Here is a 24,478-nt window from a genome sequence, read left to right on the forward strand (position 1 = left end):
GTCCTTAGTTGTAGACGATCTTCTAAGAAGCTTGAAGGAAAAAGGTTTCGAAGTTGTGGGCTTTGCAGACGATACAGTCATAATAGTGAGAGGAAAGTATGACGAAACTGTTTCGGAGAGAATGCAAAGGGCCCTAAACTATACACATTCATGGTGTATTAAGCAGGGCCTTTTTTTTTTTTTTTTTCTTCCCTGTTGGGGAAATTAAGCCCCTGCGTCCAATAGGCTGAACTTTTGTGGCATTCAGGGCCTTAGCATCAACCCGTCAAAAGTCGTAATTGTCCCTTTCACTAGGAGAAGGAAGATCAACCTCAAAGCTTTTCGGCTTGGAGGGATACAAATTCATCCTAGTGATCGAGTCAAATACTGGATGCCAAACTGAACTGGAATGCTCAAATTGAGTCCGTGATCGGTAAGGCAACAAGTGCGTTCTGGTTATGCTCCAAAACTATTGGCAGGAAGTGGGGCTTGAAACCAAAAATGATAATGTGGATTTATTCTGCCATAATCCGCCCAAAAGTGACGTATGCTTCGTTTGTTTGGTGGCCAAAAACAAAAGAGGCTACCACGCAATCAAAGCTTGCGAAAATCCAACGTCTTGCGTCCATTGCTGTTACAGGAGCGATGCGTAGCACTCCATCAAAAGCTTTAGATGCGATTCTCAATCTGCTACCTTTGCACGAGTACGTGCAATTAGAAGCAGAAAAAGAATTGCTGCGACTTAAACGAATTGAAAAGTTTATGCCAGGTGATCTTGTAGGTCACCTGAGCATTTCACAATACTTCCAAAATAGGCCAGTAATGAAAATGATTAAAGACTGGATGAGACCTGTGGAGAACCATGATGTTCTTTACAAGTTGCACGAAACAACTCGTGCAGATTGGGAAGTCGGAGGTCCCACTGTTCGTCAAGGATCGATCAAATTCTATACAGATGGCTCAAAAGTCGGAATAAAAACGGGAGCAGGAATCTACGGCCCTGGAATACAAACATCAGTGGTGATGGGACACTATCCTACGGTGTTTCAAGCAGAGATTCTTGCTATTTTGAAATGCGCAAATATCTGCCTTGAGAGAAAATACAGATATGCAAATATTTGTATTTTCTCAGATAGTCAAGCTGCACTAAAAGCATTGTGCGCTTACAAATGTACTTCAAAGCTTGTCTGGGAATGCATTCTTTCACTGCGCAGGCTGTGCCAAGGGAACTCAGTAAACTTATACTGGGTTCCAGGTCACTGCGGCATTGAAGGGAATGAAATGGCAGACGAGCTTGCTAAAAGTGGTTCCAATTTACAATTTGTTGGTCCAGAACCATGCTGCGGAATATCAAACTGTACAATTAAAATGGATCTGAAATGCTGGGCTGGGCAGAGGGTGATATCCAATTGGATGGATGTCAAAAATTGCAATCAGTCAAAACGATTTATAACACCAAATGCTTATAAAACCAAAAAACTCTTAGAGCTCAACAAGAGAGCTCTATTTACATACACTGGCCTAGTAACTGGACACTGTCCCAGCAGGTATCACTTGAAAAATACTGGCCAGATTCAGAGTGATATCTGTCGTTTCTGTAATACGGAACGTGAAACCTCGGAACATCTGCTTCGCAGTTGTGGTGCTTTATACACGCGCAAGCAAAGATTTCTAAATAGTGGTTGCTTGCAACCCAGTGAGATCTGGTCTGCAGAACCTGGGAAGGTCTTGGGGTTTATTAATTCCATTGCACCTGACTGGGAGACGACGCGTCGTGGCAGAAGCTGATTACTTGACACATGGTAATTAGCTGGCTAGATGCGAATATCAAAACGGGACATGCCACAAAAGTTCAGCTTATTGGACGCAGTGGCTTAAATTCCCCAACAGGGGAGGGAAAAAAATGTTTAACTATTCATATTATTTCCTTTATTCCATCATCATCATGAATTTAATACACAACCTTCTTAACCCATCCAAAGTTTCCCGCATATCCGGCACCGTACGACCCCCATGGAAGACCCCATGGATAAGAAGCCGTATGACCTCCGAGGTTTGTCTGGACGATGGTTTTGTGTCCACTTCCATAAACACCATAAGCTGGAGACCAATCCTGGGCGTACGATGGATAAGCGACCAATCCGTGCTGCTGATAGTGAGGCTGGTAGTCATTCCACTTATTCCATCCGTTCCTCGAGTTCCATGAGGACGAGTAGGGCCAAGCTCCAGTAGGACCGGTAGACACAACTGTTGTGGTGGCAGCAGGGAGATAAGATCCTTGAGCAGAAACTGCCAGCGATGCGATGAGGAAAGCGATGAAGGATTTCATTTTCACGAAGGTTATTTTGCTTGACCGCTTGACAAATCAAACGCTAAAGACGAACTGTGTTGAACATTGGATTTTGTTAACCCAATTTATACAGTTATGACTTTTAACAGTGTGTGGCTACATTCGATGTGATTGTCTGCTATTAATTGTTTATGGTACACTAGTAACGCTAATGATTCCGAGGATCTGTCTTTGACACATATTTCTGATTCAGTTGATTCCAGTTCTAACTTCAATTTCTGTAGATTTGATTTTAAGCTTGCCAATACTTGATTTTATTACTATAACTGTAACTTGTGCAGTCAACTGATTTAAAATCGTCAAGAAAATTTCTAAATTAATAGTTCACCATTTATTTGTAACTTTTTCGTCTTTTTTGCTATTGAACATCATCTAGCTTCAATATAAATTGTCACAATCGTTCTCGGTTTGCAAGCGAAATCAGTGATCCATGCTATAGAATGGCACTTGCGGCCGTTTAGGTGTTTCCGCATTTGGTGTATAAAACGGAGCATCCACCCACCAATTCGATACAGTTTGCCTTCAGCGCTTTAATCGTCAATACCAAACAACAATCAAAATGAAAGCCATATTTGCCCTGATGATCGTATCCTTGGCCGTGGCGACTCAAGGATCGTACCTTCATGGTACCACCGCCGTCGTCACCGGTGCCACTGCCGCCTGGCCCTACAACGCTGGATGGAACTCGTGGAACGGATGGAACGACTGGAACAACTGGAATGGTTACTATAATCAGCACCATGGATCGGTGGGCTACCCATATGGCCAGGATTGGTCTCCAGCTTATGGTGTTTATGGTGGACACAAGACCGTCGTCCAGGCGAACCTTGGAGGTCATGCTTCCTATCCATGGGGACTGCCATGGGGAAGCTACGGTTCCGGATACGCCGGAAACTACGGCTGGGGAAAGAAAGTTGTGTATTGAAGTGAATCATCGGTCGTGAAATAAAGATTCTGACAATTTGTAAATTTATCTGATTTTTTCCTTATTACAACTTTGATGGCAGCCCCCAAAAAATGTAAACCTTTGGTGAATACCGAGAATTTGATGTTTTGACCCGTTAAAGCATCCCTCCCTTCGAATAAAATAAAAAAAAAATACCCATAGAAATACACGCAAAGCCCGATTGGTTAAAAGACATTTTCTGAGAGTCTCTGATTTCAGCTTAAAAGCTTTAAAATTTCTTCAATGGGGAGGAGGAGAAAATCTAAATGTGTGTCAGCCTTACTTCATGAATGTATGTAGTTGTCTTTGGAATACACTGAAGAAAATGCTGTTGTTGTGAGTATTATGGATTTCATATACGAAACTAGAGTAATGTGGTCCAACGATGAAATGTAATGAATCTTATTATTTCGAGAATATAAATAAGACCTGGTAGGGAAGTGGAACCATCTCGGCAGGGCTCCTATTTTGGGCACTTTTCTGCTAAAACTCAGCCAATTTTGAACCAATTTACACAATTTTTGGAACGCGGTGAGATACGTATAGTATCTAGCCGTGCACAAAATTTCAAGTCAATTGGTTTGGAATTGACTGAGTTTATGCGAGGAGTGCCCAAAATACCGGCCACTGCCCCATTTTTTTACCTCCCCTGTTGGGGAAATTAAGCCACTGCGTCCAATAAGCTGAACTTTTGTGGCCTTACCTGATAATTTAGTACAAAGGTTTTTTTTTTTCAAAAAGGGAATTCAAACTCTCCATTTTTACAATAAAATATTCACTAACTCTTTTTCCATCTTTATTAACAAGATTTTCAAAGCGAGGTTGTTAATTTCGGGACCCATGATTAATTTCAGAAGCACTTAAGGAGGATTCTCAGGGCATCAATGGAAGGTTCAGGGGAATTAGAGAAAATTCGAAAGTTATTTAAAGGAAGTTTCAATGGAATTAAGAAGAGTTTCATAGCGTTTTAAATGTTTGGAGGAGGGGGGTGCTTCAATAGAACTTCTGGGTAGTCAAAGAGGGATTTTATGGCCTTTCTTGAGACTTTCAGGAGAACTTCAGCTAGGAGCCAGAAGGATTTCATGACGTTCAAGAATTTTTCAGGAGGTTTCAGGGAGATTTCTCGAAAAACCAGAAATCAGGGACGGTAAAGGAGCATCAGAGACGTTTTGAAAGGCATTTTAGTAAATTCCAGAAGATTTATTTCAGATATTTGCAGTGAGGAGGTTTTTGTTTTTAGTGTATTTTAACAATTATAAACTCAATGGTTTCGGAAAGTTTGAGAATTTCAGGGACGTTACCGAGGGTTTACGACAAGTTGTTGGAAGAATCGGGTTGTTCTTGGAGATATCGAAGGGCTTTACCTCCAGGGGTTTTCATGGTGCTTCCCGGAGATTTCAATTGTTAAACTTTACCAATTGCTGTTTGGCTGAAAAATAACCAACCGTTCTCAATTTAGTATTCACAAAGACTGTTTAACATTCAGAAATGCTGTATGACGACAAAATTATACAGATCCAGATCATAATTTTATGCTAACCAAACACAGTTTTGCACAATAGATACAATCAAATATAGCTCCACCATATCACTTTATCGCCGTTTTGGCAATCAATGGCATCAGGCATCCGCAGGTATCAATAGGTCGGCTCCAGAGGCACGTTCTCCTCCATTTGGGAAATTTGTGCCATCGCCATGAACACGAGCGTATTCATCATTTATCTGACGGAGAAAGGAAGGAAAAAGGATAGGACAAGGGGAAAGGACAGGTAAGGGAATAGGATCGTCATACACACAAAAGCGTACCACAATAGGTTCAAACAGCGCTCTGAGAAGGGCACTGTGATAACGCATGAAGCGTAAAGAGAGCCTATAGCTCTTTACCACAGCGGGTCAAGAACAACAGAACGTCCTGAAGATTCAGGTTTCTGAAGTCAGTTTCACTTAATAAGTGTTTACCGAGTACTCGGAAACGCAGTTGCGCAAAAACTGGACAGTTACATATTAAATTATATGAAGTTCCATAATCAGATCCACAGCTATCACATGCAAATGAATCAGCTTGCTGAATATTCGCCATGTGATAGCTGAGTCGGCAGTGGTCAGTCAATGCTTTGACCAGAATGCTGCAATTCTGCTTTGACAGATTTGTAAGATACTTCGCCACCCTTGGAGATGGCTCAGTACAATACAATTTTGTTTGACGACTTGACGACTCCAAACTATTCCAGTATTGTTTGTGCTGAGTGGCAGCCCAGGTGTCAATCTGAAGCTTTACCCAACACTTGGATACCGGAATAGCTGGCTCAGGGCCAATGAAATCATGTGATACTCCAGTGCGAGCTAACTCATCAGCCAATTCATTTCCAGCGATGGAAGAATGGCCAGGTACCCAAACAAGGTGAACAGCGTTTGCTGAATTCAGCTCCTCGATTTTAGTTCGACAAGCGATAACTATCTTCGACCTGGAGTTGGCCGAAACAAGTGCTTGAATAGCAGACTGGCTATCTGAACAGAAGTGTATTACTTTGCCCAATACGTGCTGCTGAAGTGCTGATTGCCCTCCGCACATAAGAGCAAAGATTTCGGCCTGAAAAACGGTGCAGTGTCTACCAAGTGAATAAGACTGATGCAGCCTTAGCTCACGAGAATGAACACCAGCACCTGCTCGACATTCGAGAAGACAGCCATCAGTGTAACATACAATGCCATCTGAAAAACTTCTCTCCAGATATCCAGATGCCCACTATTCCCGGGAAGGTAATTTCGTGGAAAATGTCATGTATGGAAATTACAAGCAATTGGAGCAAGAACAACTTTGTCCCAAAAAAAAGTGGAAACAAGGAGGTATGTGTTGAACTGCGGTTCACAGGAGTTTCCTCTAGTAAACCGAGTACCTATAGGCGGTAAGTGCAAGAAAGTTCTTCTTGTTTGAGATGAATGTGTAGTGGGGAAACGTCAAAGAGAACTTCGAGCGCTGCCGTGGGAGTTGAAGCGAACGCTTTAGACATCGCCATCAAGCACATCCTTTGGAGATGGCCTAATTTTGATTGGACCGTTCTCACTTCACCCTTTTGCCACCAAGCAAGACATCCATAGGTCCATAGGCCAATATTGAACGAACAACAGTTGTGTAAATCCATTTGATATACTTGGGATTAGGACCCCAAGTTTTACCAAAGATTCGCTGGCATTGCCCGAAGGCCATACAAGCTTTCTTGATTCTGAACTCAACATGAGGTGTCCAGGAAAGTTCGGAATGAAGAATGACTCCAACGTACGTTACCTGTTCACTGTTCAGTCACATTGATTTCAGAATCAAAGAGACGCAAAGGAACACCATTACGGTTTCGCTTTTCCGTGAAAAGAACAATAGATGTTTTAATCGGACTTTTTTTATCTGTATTAACGAGATTTTTAGCCCTAGGCTAATTCATCTCAGGCTTAACTCGGATTTATCGAAAGGCCATATTGGCGACACCAACCCTCAACTACCTGAAGAGCGTTTTTCATCAGGTCGAAAAGGGTGTTGATGCACATACCGTCTAACAATGTTAGATAACCATCGGCAAAACCATATGTAAGTAGGAAAACCGCAATTATTGAGTTGCCTCAATAGCGTATCTGCTACGAGATTCCACAAAAGTGGTGATAAGACTCCCCCTTGGGGGCATCCACAAATACTCAATTTCCTAATCGCCGCTTGACGCAATGTCGAGAAGAGATGTCGGTTTTTGAGCATCTGATGAATCCAATTGGAAATAATTGGAGGTATACCATGACCCCGTGCGGCTTCCAATATGGCATCGAAAGGCACGTTGTCAAATGCACCCTCGATATCTAAGAAAACACCCAAGCAGGATTGCTTTTGAGCGAATGCCTTCTCGATATCGTACACAACTTTGTGTACAAGAGTCACAGTGGACTTTCCAGATTGGTAAGCATGTTGGTCCACATGAAGAGGCACGTTGGCCAGATGAACATCACGGATGTGATGATCGACAATGCGTTCTAAGCATTTCAGAAGCAAAGAGGTCCAACAGATAGGTCTGAAACTCTTTGCTTCTTCATACGACGCACAACCCACTTTCGGAATAAAATTTACAGTAATATCCCGCCAGAATTTGGGAATATACCCTGTAGCAAAACTGCAAACAAGTAGTTATTTTAAAACATGTATAAAATGATCAAATCCCTTCTGCAGCACCATATCAATTTATAGCCGTTTCAACAATCAATGCTTTTTTGAATCACCTACAGCATAAACTACTGTACTTCTGGTCTTCCATTTTTTTATTAAATGATTTCACAACTAAAATTACTTTTGCATTATATTTTACAGTGAAACTCGTCCGGAACTTGATATTTAGGCACTATATCACTAGTATTTTCATATCAAATAATAAAGGCACTTATATTTAATTTGGACCTGTTGTCAAACTTGTATGATCGATAAAATATATCTGTTAAGATCCAATTCATGTAACAAATTCTATTACGTTGTGAGAATAGAAATGTTTTGTTGAACCAGCATTCATCTAGTAGCAGTGACCAAGAGACAATTACTATAAATGCTTAACGGTTTTATTTGAGCAGCTTTAATTTGCTCTTAATAACCTAGACCTGGGTGGGCCAACTAGGCATATTGTGATCTGCCAATTATTTTGATAAATGGTTTGAAGATAAAAATGGCTTGAACATGGTTTTGTTGATGATAGTTTATAACGCCCTTGCAAATTTTCATAAAACTAAAATTGTTACATGGATGATTTCAATACAAAAACATGAAAACTAATATGTTGAAAATTTCAGATCCTTTATTTCATCACAATTAACCCATTTCAGTACACAACTTTCTTTCCCCATCCGTAGTTTCCAGCGTATCCAGAACCGTAGCTTCCCCATGGCAGACCCCACGGATAGGAAGCATGACCTCCAAGGTTCGCCTGGACGACGGTCTTGTGTCCATACAGACCATGAGCTGGCGACCAATCCTGAGCATATGGGTAACCCACCAATCCATGGTGCTGGTTATAGTAGCCGTTCCAGTTGTTCAAGTCGTTCCATCCGTTCCACGAGCTCCATCCAGCGTTGTAGGGCCAGGCGGCAGTGGCACTGGTGACGACGGCAGTGGAAGTAGGAAGATACGATCCTTGGGCTGCTACAGCCAAGGATGCGATGACCAGGGCGAAAAAGGCTTTCATTTTGACTGATGTTTGGTATTGACGATTGAAGCGCTGAAGGCAAACTGTATCGAATTGGTGGGTGGATGTTCCATTTTATACATCAAATTGCGGATACGTACACCTGAACGACAGCAAGTGCCATTCTATTGCATGGATCACTTATTTCGCCGGCAAACGGAGAACGATTGTGACTGTCTATAATAAAGGAATGATAATGTCGAGTATTTTAAAATGATTCATTCGTAATGCCAAACCTGGACTATTGTAAAAAATACATGAATAAAAAATAGTCGTTGCTTTTAATAAGTCAACATTTTATAATAATTTTCTGATAATGCACATTAAATAACAATGAGCTAATACCCAAGCAACACACATGTTATATAAAAGTTACGACAGCGCAAGTTTTGGTTCTATAGAGGTTTATTTTACGTTATTTCAACACAATGTTAGAATTACGTAAAATAAACTTCTATACAACCAAAACTTGCGCTGTCGTAACTTTAATATAACATGTGTGTTGCTTGGGTATAGTTCAGTAAGTAAATGCAAGCAAAGTCATGTATCGAATACTAGATGAGATTGCATCCCTGTCCGGTACCAAAACTTTTGGGGTTGCCATGACATACGAATACCAAAAAGTAAATGAGCTAAGAACTTTGTCAGGTAATTACTGTGGCAAAGTTGTAGAAAGTAATAGGTTCAGTGTCTAAGCATGTGATATCAAAAAGACAAAAAAAGATACATTCACACGGCAAACGCATAAAAAAGATAGTTTAACAAAGTCGAACATATAAAGAAGGTTGCATCAGTTACTGTATAGTTGTAATACAATTAACCCTCCTTCGGCATTGGGATCATTTTTTACCCAAACCGTACATTACGTCAGCAAGCTTCTGCCAACGTGATGCAAAAGGAAGGTTAAGTAATTGCAGATGAAACTATGATCTACTAAAAATTTAAGCTTGAAAAGAGATGAACCAGCCTAGGGCTGAAAATCTCTATAATATAGAAATAATAATAATAATAATTTAGCTTGAACTGGGAAGCCACTAATTTGTGATTTGTGCCAAAAACAGATCCTCCAAGCCGTTAGCGTCACTATTGAACCATAAACAATTAATAGCAGACAATCACATCGATCTAGCCACCAACTGTAAAATAGTCGAAACTGTATAAATTGGAACATCAAAATCTAATGCCAGCACAGTTTGTCCTCAGCGTTTCATTTGTCAAGCGGTTAAGCCAAACAATCAACTCCAAAATGAAAATCTTCATCGCATTGCTCATCGCTTTCCTGGCCGTTGCTGCTCAAGGATCTTATCTTCCCGCTGCCACCACTACAGTCGTAGCTGCCGGTCCCATTGGAGCTTGGCCCTACTCGACTGCATGGAACTCGTGGAACGGCTGGAACAAGTGGAATGACTACCAGCCTCATTATCTGCAGCACGGATTGGTCGCTTATCCATCGTACGTCCAGGATTGGTCTCCAGCTTATGGTGTTTATGGAGGTGGACACAAAACCGTCGTCCAGGCAAATCTCGGTGGTCATGCTGCTTCCTATCCTTGGGGTCTTCCATGGGGATCGTACGGTGCCGGATATGCAGGAAACTTTGGATGGGGTAGGAAGGTTGTTTATTGAATTCATGAAGATGATGGAATAAAGAAGTGAATGAAAAGCAATCAAATTGGAAATATAACGTTTTTCAAAATTACATAGATCTTAAGAAATTTCTTTACATATTTTATACTAAAATCATTGTTTGTCTGAACACTTAAAATATCCCTGAAGAAGTTATATGACTTATATTCGATTACAAAATAAACGAAGCATGTTTAGTTTTGGACATTGCATGTTTGGCGATTTAAGCTGGGACACTATAGAAATTATTGACGACCTGCACTACACTAGACGAAAGACTGAACAGTGGTCAATTCACCTGTAGTGCAGGTCGTTGATAATTTCTATACCCGAGTAGAGGTGAATGGCAAATCAATAACAAAATAATAACGCATTTTATTGTCATAACTAATTTTGCCATTCACGAGTTCTTCATGAAGACCTCAAAAGCATTGACATGTCATAATTTGATATCATTTCAAAATATGACATTTGCTTGTCATCAAGCAAATGATTTAAAACTTGGCAAAATAACTGCTGAATGTCAAATTTTGCTATCATAACTAGTTTTGTAATTGGTTAGATATTGTTAATTTCTTGCGAGTTTGATAAGCATCGTTATTTAGCATTTTTAGCATTAGCATTAGCATTAAGCGAGTCGCACAAATTCGTAGGTGGTACAGTCCTAGACCGCTCACAGTGGCCGGAGGCCGGACAAAACCTCAAAATTTCATCTCAAAATTTCATTGCTTTGATATTTTTCTTTTATTATAAATACTTCAACTAAGAGAAATCCAAATTTTCAAGTCAATTGAATCAAAATTGAGTCCAGGGGAATTTTTCAAAGTTGAACAATTATGTACTGAATAATTAGTTTTTATCATCATAATTTCAAACCATAATTTCAATGTCACAGTGTGTAACATGTAGTTGATATTTAAATACATGAATTTTGTTATTGTTTTGGGATACATTTAACCTTGGCAATACAACATTCAATCTTAATCTTAGCTTACATTAATTGTCTTTTAAGACCATTCAAAAAGTGTAAGTTTTACTGATTTTTTTGATTATAAATTCAGACTACATTGATCTAGTACTTTTTAATGAAACAGTTCGGAACGATCAGGTGTGTTGCATCTAACCCCAAATCTTGTCTAGTTTTTGGGGATATACGTCACTGTCTGCGCAAAACTGGTCTAAGAACGAAAAATTTACTTTTTTGAAAAAAAGTTGTAATGGAGACGCATGGTTGCGGAACAGTCGAAAATTTATGAATTTTATTTCCGAACGTAAACTTATAAAATATTAAAATTCCCGTCCAGAATATAAAAGTCATTGTAGTATATTGATATGTTGCGTTATCACTCATGCAGAATGTACTGGGGAGGGGTTTTAACCTGTTTATTGTCGCGCATTCGATCTCTTGAGACAGCATTACGTTGGTAATGTATTCAACAAGTGCATTTTTGAGCAAATACTACAGTGCGGATATTGAATGGTTTAGTGATAGACTGTATTTTTATCGATTATATTCGAGTAAGTAGCTATACGTAGTTTAGCTTTTAATAAATATAATGAAAATACGGATTTCTTGTACATTCGACGAATGTACCTTACATATGCATATTTATTGTTTTAACAAGTAATCATCCGAGGATTCATTTGCTAAAATACGTTCTCGGAAATTCGGCGGCATTAATTTCAATAATGATTAACTCAAAAAAGCCACTAAAATGGTGACCACAGACAAACAGACGTATCACTTCGAACAAATTGCGATTTAAATAATGGTTATTTGCTCAATGCCAATCAAACCGCCAATCAATTCCAATGTTTCGCAATCTCATAACTAGGTGGCGGCAGTGAACAAACGTCAAACAGGAGCAAAAATTATGCGGGAGCCATGAGCGTACGATTTACGAACTACCGACTGTTAATAAGAGGATCAATGGGAAGTGAGTAGCATGAGATGTCTGTTTGTCTGTGTTGTGAGTTTGTATTGACGACTTTTGTTGCACCTAGATGTGGTATGAGGTATCGTCTTTGTTATTTTCGCTGTGTGACAAGCGGACATGATGAATAGAATGTAACCCTCACTTAATAAAAAGTGTATAGCAATTTTGCATTGTTAACTCGCATTTTTATACAATTTTGCATGCTTCATCAAATAAACTATGTAGATAAACATTTTATCCAATATTTTTTGCAACAGAGAGCACTAAAACTATATTCCAAAAACAAATAAACATGATGCCGACTTATTTATTATGAGCTTTTTATTATTTTTATTAAAAATAAAGTTATTTTAATACTTTAAATCTACTTTTATACAAAAATAATGCAAGTTATGTAAATTTTGATCCCAGAAATAGATTCAGCACACCCAAATTATCTAGACATGTGAATTTCAGCGCATTTGGAGAAAGTTTTAGGTTTTGTCCGGCATTTGTATGGAGCCCCGCCACTGTGCGCTGTTATGAGGGTTGCCTCCTTCTCGTCCGAACCAAAGCACAAAGATTTGGGACTAATCTCTGACTCTTAGACAAGACTGACGCAATCCTCCAATGGTCGAGCGCTGTCCTGGCCACGTCCTTGCGACTGCTGAGGAATGGGAAAGGATGGTTAGTTTTGGACACCTATGAAAAATGTAGACAACTCTACGATCTCTCAGGCCTAGGTGTCACGGGAATTTGGGTGTTGTTAGTGGAAGGGTAAACTCCAAAGGATACGCTTGGTTAACGTTCAGGCACACCATTGTTAGACTGCTTCGAATGAGAAAGAAGCCAAAGGGTTTATGAAGATGGTTAATGAGAAGTTAAGTGAAGGCTACTCAGTTGATATTGAGCAACCTAAGAGACCAAGAATAAAAATTCAAGGAGTGGATGGTATTTATAATTCAAATGAATTGAGTGACATTCTGAGAGAACAAAATGGAATTGAAGATATCCAGTATTTAAAAGTGTTGAAAAGCATACCATCGAAGAAAAACCCGGAGTATGAATATTCTCTAATATGCGAAATCGATGCCAACACATTCGAGAAAGTGATTCGTAAAGGTAAGCTCAATATTGATTTTGAAAAATGCCGAGTTTTTGAAAGCATTGAGTTATTCCGATGCTTCAAATGTTGTGGATATGGCCATAAATCAAGCGAATGTAAAAATACTCTTCACTGCGCTAAATGTTCTGAAAGACATGACGTAAAAGATTGTTCATCTGAGCGGGAATTATGCATTAATTGCATTATTTCTAACAGAGAGAGAAAAACACATTTTGATGTTAACCATTCATCATGGAGTACCAAGTGCCCTATTTACCAGAGAAAAGTTAATATTTCAAAAAGTAACATCAATTATGACGCATAGCAATTAAGAAAAGCGGCGGATGTCGTTCTTTTGAATATTGCTGGCATTACATCGCACTTTGCTGAGTTGGAAATTTTGGTGAGCAGGAAAAAACCTAAAATTATCATGTTAACGGAAACTCATTTGACTTTAGACATTGACCGAAGTGAGTACAATATTGAAAACTATAGGATGCTATGTTGCTATTCGGTTTCCAGACACACTGGTGGCGTTATGATGTATGTTCATGAATCCGTGAAATTCAATGTAGTTGATAATTCAACTTGTGGACTGAATTGGTTCATTGCTGTAAAGGTAGTTAAAGGACTTACTGCTGGTGTATATGGCTTGCTGTATCATTCACCCAGCGTGAATGATCGAGATTTTTTGACACATTTGGAACAAACCTGGCTCGATAAAATAATTGATGACAAAGGAATGAACCTCATTGCGGGTGATTTTAATATAGATTGGAAGAATAACAAAGATAGTAAACATCTTCGCTGCTTGATGCAGTGTTTTAATTTAGATCAAAAAGTAACAAACATTACGAGAAATACTAGTAGATCAAAAACCATCATTGATTTGGTCTTCTGTAATTTTAATGAGTTGAGCGTCACTATAGATCAGGACAATAAGATTTCGGATCACGAAACAATCCAAATTCAATTTAAAAAAATCTCAGAGCCTTTACAGAGTAATATCACAATTAAATGCTGGAAAAAATATTCGAAGAGCGCACTTATTTCTTTGCTGAGAAGAAATATGCCTAATGACAGTGAAAGACAATTAGATGAGAAGGCAGATGTTCTGTGTACTGTGCTGAAAGAGAACGTTAACCAACTTGTTGTTGTCAAAAACATAAGATGTAGGAACAGGAAAAGATGGTACACGTTAGAGTTGAAAAACTTACAAAAAATGAGAGATGAAGCTTATAAAAGAGCTAGTATGAGTTGGGAGGAGGCTGATTGGCTACAGTACAAAGTGTTAAGGAATGAGTACACATGCTCAATTAAAATAACAAAAGCAGAGTACACGCAAAGAAAAATAGAACAAAATAGAGGAAATAGTAAACAACTTTGGAAAACACTCAAGTCACTGTGGAAAAGTAAAGAAAAAGCATCAAGTCAAATAAGTTTTGATGGAGAGCTTATAGATAACGAGGATCTCATTTGTGACAAGTTTAATAGTTATTTTATTGACAGCGTTCAGCAAATTAACGATAGCATTGAGAATGTGCAACATACGTTTGAAGAAGAAAATAACCATGTCATCCGCAGTTGGAATATCTTTAATCGAGTATCATATGACACTATGCGTAAAGCCATTGATAAAATTGGTAGTTCGTCTGGTCTTGACAATGTAAATCTACAGGTGCTAAAAGATTCGCTAGAAATCACTGGAGAACACTTACTTGGAATAATTAATGACTCACTTGAGCAGGGAAAATTTCCTAGGAGTTGGAAGCAATCAACTGTAATTCCGATACCTAAAGTATCCGGTACAATAAAAGCCGAAGAATATAGACCTATTAATATGCTACCTATATATGAGAAAGTGTTGGAAATTATAGTAAAAGACCAGTTACTTGAGTACTTAAATGAGGAAAAAATTTTAATAGATGAACAATCAGGGTTTAGACAACATCATTCATGTGAATCTGCCCTTAATTTATTGTTGTATAAATGGAAACGAATGATTGAAGAGAAGAAAACGATTGTTGTTCTGTTTTTAGATCTTAAACGTGCGTTTGAAACTATCTCTCGCCCGGAAATGCTGAATACTTTGAGTAAATATGGCATGGGAGGAAACGTTCTCAGGTGGTTTCAGTCTTATTTATCTGATCGCACGCAAATTTGTCAGTATGGAAATTCCACTTCGTTGCCGAAATTAGTACCACTTGGTGTTCCACAGGGTAGCGTGTTAGGACCTCTCCTATTTATTTTGTACATAAATGACATGAAGAAGGCCATTAAACATTGTGATGTTAATTTATTTGCTGACGATACAGTGATTTTTGTTGCAGAAAAAAATGCAGAGGCAGCTAGCAGAAAATTGAGAGAAGATATTAAATTATTGGATACATGGTTAAAAGTGAAAAAACTTAAATTAAATGTTCAGAAAACTAAGACAATGATTATAAGTAATAAGAAGCAGCTAAATTATGCAGATTTGAAAATTTATATTGAAGGAATTGAAATTGAGAGAGTAGAGGTCTTTAAGTACCTCGGGGTCCTAATTGACCAAAAATTGACATTCAAAGCACACATCGACAATGTGATTAAAAAGATAGCGAAAAAGTACGGCATGCTAGTTCGATTGAGTAGTCAAATGACGTTTTGGAGTAAAATATTTGTGTATAAAACTTTGGTGGCACCACATATTGATTATTGTTCCTCAGTGATATTTTTAGCTAGTGATATACATCAGAAAAGATTGCAAAGATTGCAAAACAAGTTTATGAGGTTTATTCTGAGCTGCAACAGGTATACACCCATAAGAGTTATGTTGGACACATTACAATGGCTGTCAGTCAAAGAACGAATAGTTTTTAATGTATTGACAATAATCTTTAAATTGACTAATAACCTCTTGCCGGAATACTTGACAAATATTATTTTGCGTGGACGAAACATACATAATTATTCAACTAGACGAAGTGATGATTTACGTGTTGTGCCATTTACTATGACAAGTACGCAAAAATCAATTTATTTTAGTGGAATAAGAATATTTAATGAATTGCCAATTGAAATAAGAACTATGAGAAGTGTTCCTGAATTCAAGAGAAATTGTGTGAGGTGGATTAAAGAACGTTTTAGACAATAAGATTTATTAATGTTCGAAGAAGATGAATTTGTTTGTATGTGTTTAGATAATAAGATGAATTTATGTTTTATTGTAAATTATCAAATGATAAATAAATGGATTATTATATTATTATATTGTCTGGCCAATTCATCCTCGTCATTTTGTTGGCATTTGGTTGAATTACTAGATTCTTCGGTTGATAATCTGAAATATAAAATAATATTAACATCGTGTAGGGAATCGCGCCACTTGGGCGGTGGCTTCTATATTCGTCTGTTTGCCACTATAAATCAGTCAAATCTGAACCAATTGACACAATTATTGGAATGCAGTGAGAAAGGTATAGTATCTACCCGTGTACAACATTTCAAGTCAATTGGTTCAAAATTGACTGAGTTATAGTGGCAAACAGACGAATATAGAAGCCACCGCCCAAGTAGCGCGATGCCCTACGTCAAATAAGCTACATATTAGTGATACGCTCGCCACAGTTACATATGTTTAACCCTTTCCCGCCCATGGTGTCTGTAGAGCACCATAACTTTCAACCCTTGTATCTCTGAGACTAATGAAGTTTTTTGAATGTTTTTAATTGTAAATCATGATTTCACATGTTGTTCTCTATCTAAAGGTATTACACTAAGTATGCGCATACAAATTCAATGTTTTTGTCAAAAAAAGTTTTCACGAAAAGCTATTTTTTCGACAAAAAAATAATGACAAACTTTGACGTCTCAATTAATGGCATAGTTATGCTCATGGGTTGAAATAAAAATAGTTCTCTAACAGATTTACTATTTATTTGTGTAGTCATACGTTGAAAAGAACTAAAATGTGTATTTAAACCCTTAATTTGATACAATATGAATGGTGCATATATGCACCAATGGGCACATGGCGTGCAAAAAATAAACAATTTTCCAATGTAATCATTGTTTGCATCCCATTCTAGAATTCTGGTTGCATTAAAGTTCGAAGTTTTTGAGAACAACTTGTCTCGAATTGTAATGAATTTGTATAAAACAGGTTCGGAAAGTGATTTTCTTGGATTGTCAAATGAAGCATCCTGTGATTTGACCATTTTTAACGAGAAAAATCATGAAATAAAGTTCTCCAAATGCCTGGTGGTGCTCCAGAGCCAAAGATATCTACAAATCAATTTTCCGTGTTTTACGATGATGACCCAAAACTTTTGGCCGATACACCTTTTTGAGGAGTGACCCCAAACTTTTGGTCGATGACATGAAGAAGTAATTTACTTAATAACTTTTTTTTTCTAGATTTTTTAGCTAAGTTCTGTAAAAAGCAGTTGAAAGCTAATAGAAAATAGGTTATATTACCGCTCTCATCTTAAAATTTGGACGACCCAATTTCCAGCTACACTGTCGTAAGTTTATATTATTTTTTTTTGGAAAATTTGGCAACTTTGGGTTAAGTTTACATACATTTTTTTTAAAGTTTCACATAAATCATGTTCATAGTTTCTTTGACTTTTTATCTTTTGAATGAGACCTAGGGTTTTGAAATCGGACGCAAATTGGCGGAGATATGAGTCTAAAAGAATGACATGTTTTTGAGGGGGTGACCCCAAACTTTTGATCGGGAGTGTATGTTGATGTTTCGTGTAATTCAAGAAAACAGTTTTAGAGTGTTTTCAACTCTACTAAACTCTTTAACTATAATGTAATAATTAAGGAAAATTTATAATATGGTAAATCTTGCGATTCAATACAACAAAGAAAGGTGACCAAAACATCAATTTTTAAATGGTTTAAACAATGTAGATATGCTTTTAACACCTATGTGCCTGAGCCTCATTTTGCACCCAATCTCAAAACTTCAAAAATCTGATTCTCAGCCGTTCCTCAACGAAAGTTAATGAAATTTTGACAGTTGATCACAAAATCCTTCTAGTTTATGTAACCGGTATCATGGTTCCGGATTTAAGGCCGGGGGTACTGGGGTGACCTCCTTATCAGATAGAGGTGCAACTTGTAATTTGACTCCGAAAACTAGCTTGTGGCATATCAAACTTCATGATTTTGAAAAACAAGAGTATTGGACCATGTTTCGAGAAATTTCGGATATTATGGCCACTTTTCCGGATGTTCCGGACCCATGTGCTCCCAGGGAAGTGGCCAGTTACTGATCGGTTCTGAAACCTAGCTTGCGACATATCAAACTTTATGATTTTGCAAAACAAGAGTATTGGACCTTGTTTCTAGAGTTTTCGGATACACTGGCCACTTCTCCGGATGTTCCGGACCCAGGTATAAAACCTAGCTTGCGACTTATCAAACTTCACGATTTTGCAAAACATGGTCCAATACTCCTGATTTGAAAAATAATATAGTTTGATATGTCGCAAGCTAGGTTTCAGAACCGGTCAGAAAGTGGCCATATCCCTGGGGGCGCTAGGTTTCCGGAACATCCGGAGAAGTGGTCACTGTATCCGAAATTTCTAGAAACATGGTCCAATACTTTGTTTTGCAACATCATGAAGTTTAATGTGTCGCAAGCTAGATTTCAGTACCGGTCAGAAAGTGGCCACTTTCCTGGGGCTCCAGGATTCCGGAACATCCGGAGAAGTGGCCAGTATATCCGAAATTTCTGGAAATATTAGCATTAGCATTAGCATTAAGCGAGTCGCACAAATTCGTAGGTGGTACAGTCCTAGACCGCTGTTATGACGGTTGCCTCCTTCCCGTCCGAACCAAAGCACAAAGATTTGGGACTAATCTCTGACTCTTTGACAAGACTGACGCAATTCTCCAATGGTCGAGTATTGTCCTGGCCACGTCCTTGCGACTGCTGAGGGATGGGAAAGGATGGTTAGCTTTGCACACCTACGAAAAATGTAGACAGCTCTACGATCTCTCAGGCCTAGGTGTCACGGGAATTTTGGAGTTGTTAGTGGAAGGGTAGACTCCAGGAAGGATACGCTTGGTTAACGTTCAGGCACACCATTGTTAGACTGCTTCGAAACAGTTGTCTGTCCAATTCATCCTGGTTTCCTCGTCGTCGTGATGGCATTTGGTTGAATTATTAGATTCTTCGGTTGTTAATCTGCATCCTGCTGATTGCAGCGCACTACATGACTGTAGATATTTACACTTTTTATCCAACAATTACCAGTTTAACTACAAAACACTAGATTTCTCTTAAATTAACATAAATTAAGCAATGCACAATCTCCAGCTTTCCGCATTCCGCAATCGCAGATTTTTCATCCGAAATTTCTGGAAACATGGTCCAATACTCCTGTTTTGCAAAATCATGAAGTTTGATATGCCGCAAGCTAGTTTTCGAAGGCAAATTATAGGTTGCACCTCTATCTGATAAGAAGGTTACCCAGTACCCCTGGCCATAAATCCGGAACAACGGAAAAATCCGGAACCATGATACCGATTACATAAACTTGAAAGATTTTGTGATCAACTGTCAAAATTTCATTAAGTTTCGTTGAGAAACAGCTGAGAATCAGATTTTTGAAGTTTTGAGATTGGGTGCAAAATGAGGCTCAGGCACATAGGTGTTAAGACACAAAAAAACGATTTTTAAAGAAAAAAAAACAAAAACGCCCAAACCATACACCGTCTATTGGAGGCGTTCGGTATCAGGGCGTTAAAAGATTAAATAGTGTTATATTATAAGGCTTAGTTGAGAAGCTTCAGAACGAAGATGAAAAGAGTTTTCAATATTTTGGTTCATTTGATCCAACTCAAAATGTATACAAATGAAGAAATCCAATAGACTTCGTAATTGTGCAATAGGAATAGGATATAACCAGTTTAGAGTTGTTTGTGATTTGCAATTTGTTTGAATAATGCGTGTAGGTGGAACAGTTGCTAGAAATGCAACACGTTACAGACTTGCTCATTGTAAGACAGACAACAAAAGGCTAGCACGGTATGCCGCTATGTAGTTTGATCCGGGAGTACCTACCTTTATGATGAATCATTTGTCAAATGGGCAGTATGAAAGCGGATAAGTGTTCAATTTATGGTATCGATTACGTTGCTGTTCAATATCCTGTCCTTTATTTCATAATCATTCAAAATTTAATAAACAACCTTCTTTCCCCATCCAAAGTTTCCTGCATATTCGGCACCGTACGATCCCCATGGAAGACCCCATGGATAGGAAGCAGCATGACCACCGAGATTTGCTGGACGACGGTTTTGTTGGAAGTTAGGTAGCGTTGAACGCTCGAGTAGCGTCGAACCTTCAGGTACGAGTTTGGAGTGTTGGAGCGAGGTAGATTTGTTGGCGTAGGTATGTTGTTATTAAAGAAGATAGTCAAATTGTATATACCTGGAATGAATAAAGAGTGTGACGGTTGCTGATTGAGGTATCAGTCGGCAGCCGTCTAGTTTGATGGAAGATGTCTAGCGTTTTATTTTCATTGTAATTTAGAAACAGGCATCGACGGAGCTAGTCTCGCTATGGCCTGGATGGCCATGGTGGACTAGTTTCCAACAGGTTTTGTGTCCACCACCATAGACACCATAAGCGGGAGACCAATACTGAGCGTACGATGGATAAGCGACCAATCCGTGCTGCTGGTAGTGAGGCTGGTAGTCATTCCACTTGCTCCAGCCGTTCCACGAGTTCCATGCGGACGAGTAGGGCCAAGCTCCAGTAGGGTCGGCAGTCACAACTGTGGTGGTCGCAGTTGGAAGATATGATCCTTGGGCAGCAACTACCAGCGAGGCGATGATGAGAGTGATGAAGGCTTTCATGCTGGCGCAATTGTTTGGCTTGATCAATTGATGACTGCAACGCTGAAGATGAACTGTACTGAAAATAGATTCGGATGTTACGTTTTATACAGTTGTGATTTCCTCGCTTAAACTGCATCTTACTAGTTTTCAACGGTTATGTACCAAAGCTTTATGGTTCACTAGCGATTGTGGGGCTCGCTGAGAAAGACCAAGAAGGAAAGAAATATGTGATCTCTTCGCTTTAAATTTTCGAATATCGATAACGATAAATCCTGTTGCTACACGCAAAACAAGAAAAGCTACCAAAAATTGAGATATGCCTTTTCCACCAATTTATGTATTAAAAACGTACAGAAAATGTGATAAATCATAATCCATTCGTTGTATTAAGGCGAAACTGGAAGCATTTTCTCATTTTTTTTTGGTTTTTGATTTTTTATTAAATAACGAAGCAATATTTTCAAAATCGGTTTTCGTGCACATGTAGAGTATGGATCAAGGTATCTCCTGATTTTTTTTTGAGGTGGAAAATGTTTTCCATTTTTGCAAAAACCATTTTTTTGTGAAATTTCATTCAAAAATGGTTTCTGCAAAAACCAAAAACATTTTCCACTACATAAAAAATTCAGAAGATACCTTGATCCATACTCTACATGTGAACGAAAACCGATTTTGAAAATATTGCTTCGTTATTTAATAAAAAATCCAAAACCAAAAAGTGAGGAAATGCTTCCAGTTTCGCCTTAAGATGCGCTACACGGTTTCATAGCTTCCATACCACTACACACAAACACCTCCATTCAAACCCGAGAAGTTGAACCGGGTTGCGTCTAAAAATAACTTTCGCTTCGCTGCTGAGCTTCGCGTCCTATTGTCTACATGGAATTTTCCACTTGCAAACAGCAACCTGCTGGATGCGGGCTTTTCAGTGCACAATGAATCTAGAGTCGTATTTACGAAGACAAAAATGTTTCTGCCAAGTTCTGCCATTTCTTTTTTTTTTTCATTACGGTCAATCAAGTGTGGCTTATCCAAAAATTTGCTGATTAATTATTCTCTATACAATATCAGAATGTTTTACAAAGTTATAGCAAATTTACAAAAATAAAACATTCGATTGATTTGATTGATTTGTCTTTATTAAAGAGACTTTCATCCCTTGGATAAAACATTCGAATCATTAGAACTTTTCGAAAAAGTTTTCAATAAATTGCAACTTTTTTGCCTTTGGTCATATTTTAGTCGAGTCCAACGATACATGAAGACCAATACATTAGTCATAAACTTTCAAAATTTAATTTAATTCGGTTCGCTTAGTCCTAAGGTACAGTAATTTGATAAACGGAAGTCAAAAACTAGATATAGATAGAAGGACTCTAATTTCGTGTAAAGTTGAATAATCAATCAAGCCCAAATTTGCACCAATTAAATCAAACTCGTTGAGGAACAAGTAATCAAAATAGTTTTGGTGGACTTTATAAAAGGATACAACTTGCTAAAAATGTTTTAAGCAATTTTTAAAACTTAGCATGCTTTTGTATATACCACTAGGCGGTGCTAGAGGTCAAGCAAATTTTAAATTTAATATATCTCAGAATTCTGGTCACTTACAAAGTTGGTGTCTTTGACAATGTTGTTTGGTAGGTCAAGGGCTTACAGTTAATGGTCCACACAATGTTGGCACAAGGAAGCGCAAGTTACACATTTGCAAAATTATGGAAATGAATGTTTTTTTTCGTAAAGCAATCAAAAAGCTGTAATTTAGTTTTCTTTGAACATATTTAAGTCAAGTCAAAGGTTTTTCAAAGAGCTATATATTAGTCATAAATGTGCAAAATTTCATTTCATTCGGTTCACTTAATCCAGAGATATAGCACTTTAACGAAGAACACTCAAATATGAAACATTTTACTAGAGTCGCTCCAACTTCATGTAAAACTATCCAATCGAGCTCAAATTTGTACCATTTATAGCTAATTAGTTGTGCAACTAGCAGATAAAATGTGAGAATATTCCCTACATATTATAGAAAGTTACAGGTTGCTGAATATATTCGAGATAATAAGTAAAAGATACATGCTTCTTCTAATTTGCAACTAGCGCCGTCTACTGGCAGAATCCTGAACCAATCAGCTAATCAACTGAAACGCCTTAATAAACCAAACAACATTGCCGAAGAAACCAATTTTCTAAGTAATCAGAGTTCTGAGATATATGGAATATAATAATTAATTTATCGTCAGCGCTACCTAGTGGTGGAATTTTGAATCAAACGGCCCATCACCAGTAAAACCTTGGCTGGCCTAACAACTTTGCCAAGTATACCGAATATTTAAGTAATCATGGTGCTAAGATGTACGGTACGGAAATTTCGCCAGTGCTACGTCTTGCTGTCTGTGATATCTGTCATACCAGAGACAAACAGACGTAACACTGATGAAATGTTTATACCAAATATCTCATCATCCTGGTTACTTAGAGAGTTGGTGTCTTCGGCAATATTATTTGGCTGGTCAAGAACTAACAAATGATGAGCCGTTTGATTCAAAATTCCACCACAAGGCAGCGCTAGTGAGCAAACAAATATTATATTCCATATATCTCAGGACTCAGATCACATAGAAATTTGATGTCTTCGGCGATGTTGTTAGATTGGTTACGGCTGCTCAGTTGATTAGCTGATTGGTTCAAGGTTCGTTCAGTAGGCGGCGCTAGTTACGAATTAATTGAAGCATGTAACTTTTATTTATTATTTCAAATATATTCAGCAAGCTGTAACTTTTTCAAAAATGCACCAAATATTCTCAAATTTTTCGTGCCAGTTGCACAACTAGTAAGCTATAAACGGTACAAATTTGGGCTCGATTGGATAACTTTACATAGAATTGGAGCAACTCTAATAAAGTAGTTCATATTTGAGTGTTCTTCGTTTAATTGCTATATCTCTGGATCAAGTGAACCGAATGAAATGCGACATTGCACAATTATGACTAATACATAGCTCTTTGAAAAACCTTTGACTTGACTTAGACACGTTCAAAGAAAACAAACTTACAGCTTGTTGATTACTTCACGAAAAAATATCAATCATTTGAATGATTTAGCAAATGTGTAACTAGCGCCGCCTAGTGGACCATTATAACTGTAAGCCTTAACAACGTTGTCGAAGACACCAACTTTCTAAGTGGTGAGAGTCCTGAGATATATGAAATTTAAAATTTGCCGTTTATTGGTGGAATTTCTAATTAAACGATCCATCACCATCCATCATGGCATCGCACATAAAATTATTAGAAAGCAGATTTTTGAATCAGTTTAACCAGACGAACCACCCTAACATAACAATAATAGGGAATAGGGTCAACATTTGAAAATAAACTTTCTAAAACACAATATGTGTCTTAAAACTTAAAGCTGAAGCTTAAACAGTTTTGTCTTCGCAAATACGGCTCTGGACCCATTGTGCAGTGTGGCGGCTGTATCACTTCCATCACCAAGCCACGTTTGTGTTGATC

At 38.1% G+C, this 24,478-nt stretch overlaps 4 protein-coding genes across 4 annotated transcripts; 2 read left to right on the plus strand and 2 right to left on the minus strand.

The window, feature by feature from the left end:
* Positions 1-1,930: 1,930 nt before the first annotated feature.
* Positions 1,931-2,347, minus strand: LOC115265810 (uncharacterized). The gene has a single exon (XM_029871753.1). The coding sequence runs from the start codon at positions 2,306-2,308 to the stop codon at positions 1,931-1,933; it is 378 nt and encodes a 125-aa protein (XP_029727613.1). The 5' UTR covers positions 2,309-2,347.
* Positions 2,348-2,858: 511 nt separating this feature from the next.
* Positions 2,859-3,288, plus strand: LOC115265809 (uncharacterized). The gene has a single exon (XM_029871752.2). It carries the CDS (start codon positions 2,889-2,891, stop codon positions 3,252-3,254), a length of 366 nt encoding a protein of 121 aa, XP_029727612.1. The 5' UTR covers positions 2,859-2,888; the 3' UTR covers positions 3,255-3,288.
* A 4,808-nt stretch (positions 3,289-8,096) lies between these two features.
* On the minus strand, positions 8,097-8,511 carry LOC115265808 (uncharacterized). Its single transcript, XM_029871751.2, has one exon. It carries the CDS (start codon positions 8,477-8,479, stop codon positions 8,117-8,119), a length of 363 nt encoding a protein of 120 aa, XP_029727611.1. The 5' UTR covers positions 8,480-8,511; the 3' UTR covers positions 8,097-8,116.
* A 1,175-nt stretch (positions 8,512-9,686) lies between these two features.
* On the plus strand, positions 9,687-10,138 carry LOC115265807 (uncharacterized). The gene has a single exon (XM_029871750.2). It carries the CDS (start codon positions 9,726-9,728, stop codon positions 10,101-10,103), a length of 378 nt encoding a protein of 125 aa, XP_029727610.1. The 5' UTR covers positions 9,687-9,725; the 3' UTR covers positions 10,104-10,138.
* Positions 10,139-24,478: the final 14,340 nt, after the last annotated feature.

Source organism: Aedes albopictus, chromosome 2 (genome assembly GCF_035046485.1).
Source record: "Aedes albopictus strain Foshan chromosome 2, AalbF5, whole genome shotgun sequence".
Taxonomy (NCBI): Eukaryota; Metazoa; Arthropoda; class Insecta; order Diptera; family Culicidae; genus Aedes; species Aedes albopictus.

Excerpts from the sequence above, each read along its gene's own strand:
- LOC115265810 (XM_029871753.1), bottom strand. The coding sequence starts at position 2,308 with ATGAAATCCTTCATCGCTTTCCTCATCGCATCGCTGGCAGTTTCTGCT.
- LOC115265809 (XM_029871752.2), top strand. The coding sequence starts at position 2,889 with ATGAAAGCCATATTTGCCCTGATGATCGTATCCTTGGCCGTGGCGACT.
- LOC115265808 (XM_029871751.2), bottom strand. The coding sequence starts at position 8,479 with ATGAAAGCCTTTTTCGCCCTGGTCATCGCATCCTTGGCTGTAGCAGCC.
- LOC115265807 (XM_029871750.2), top strand. The coding sequence starts at position 9,726 with ATGAAAATCTTCATCGCATTGCTCATCGCTTTCCTGGCCGTTGCTGCT.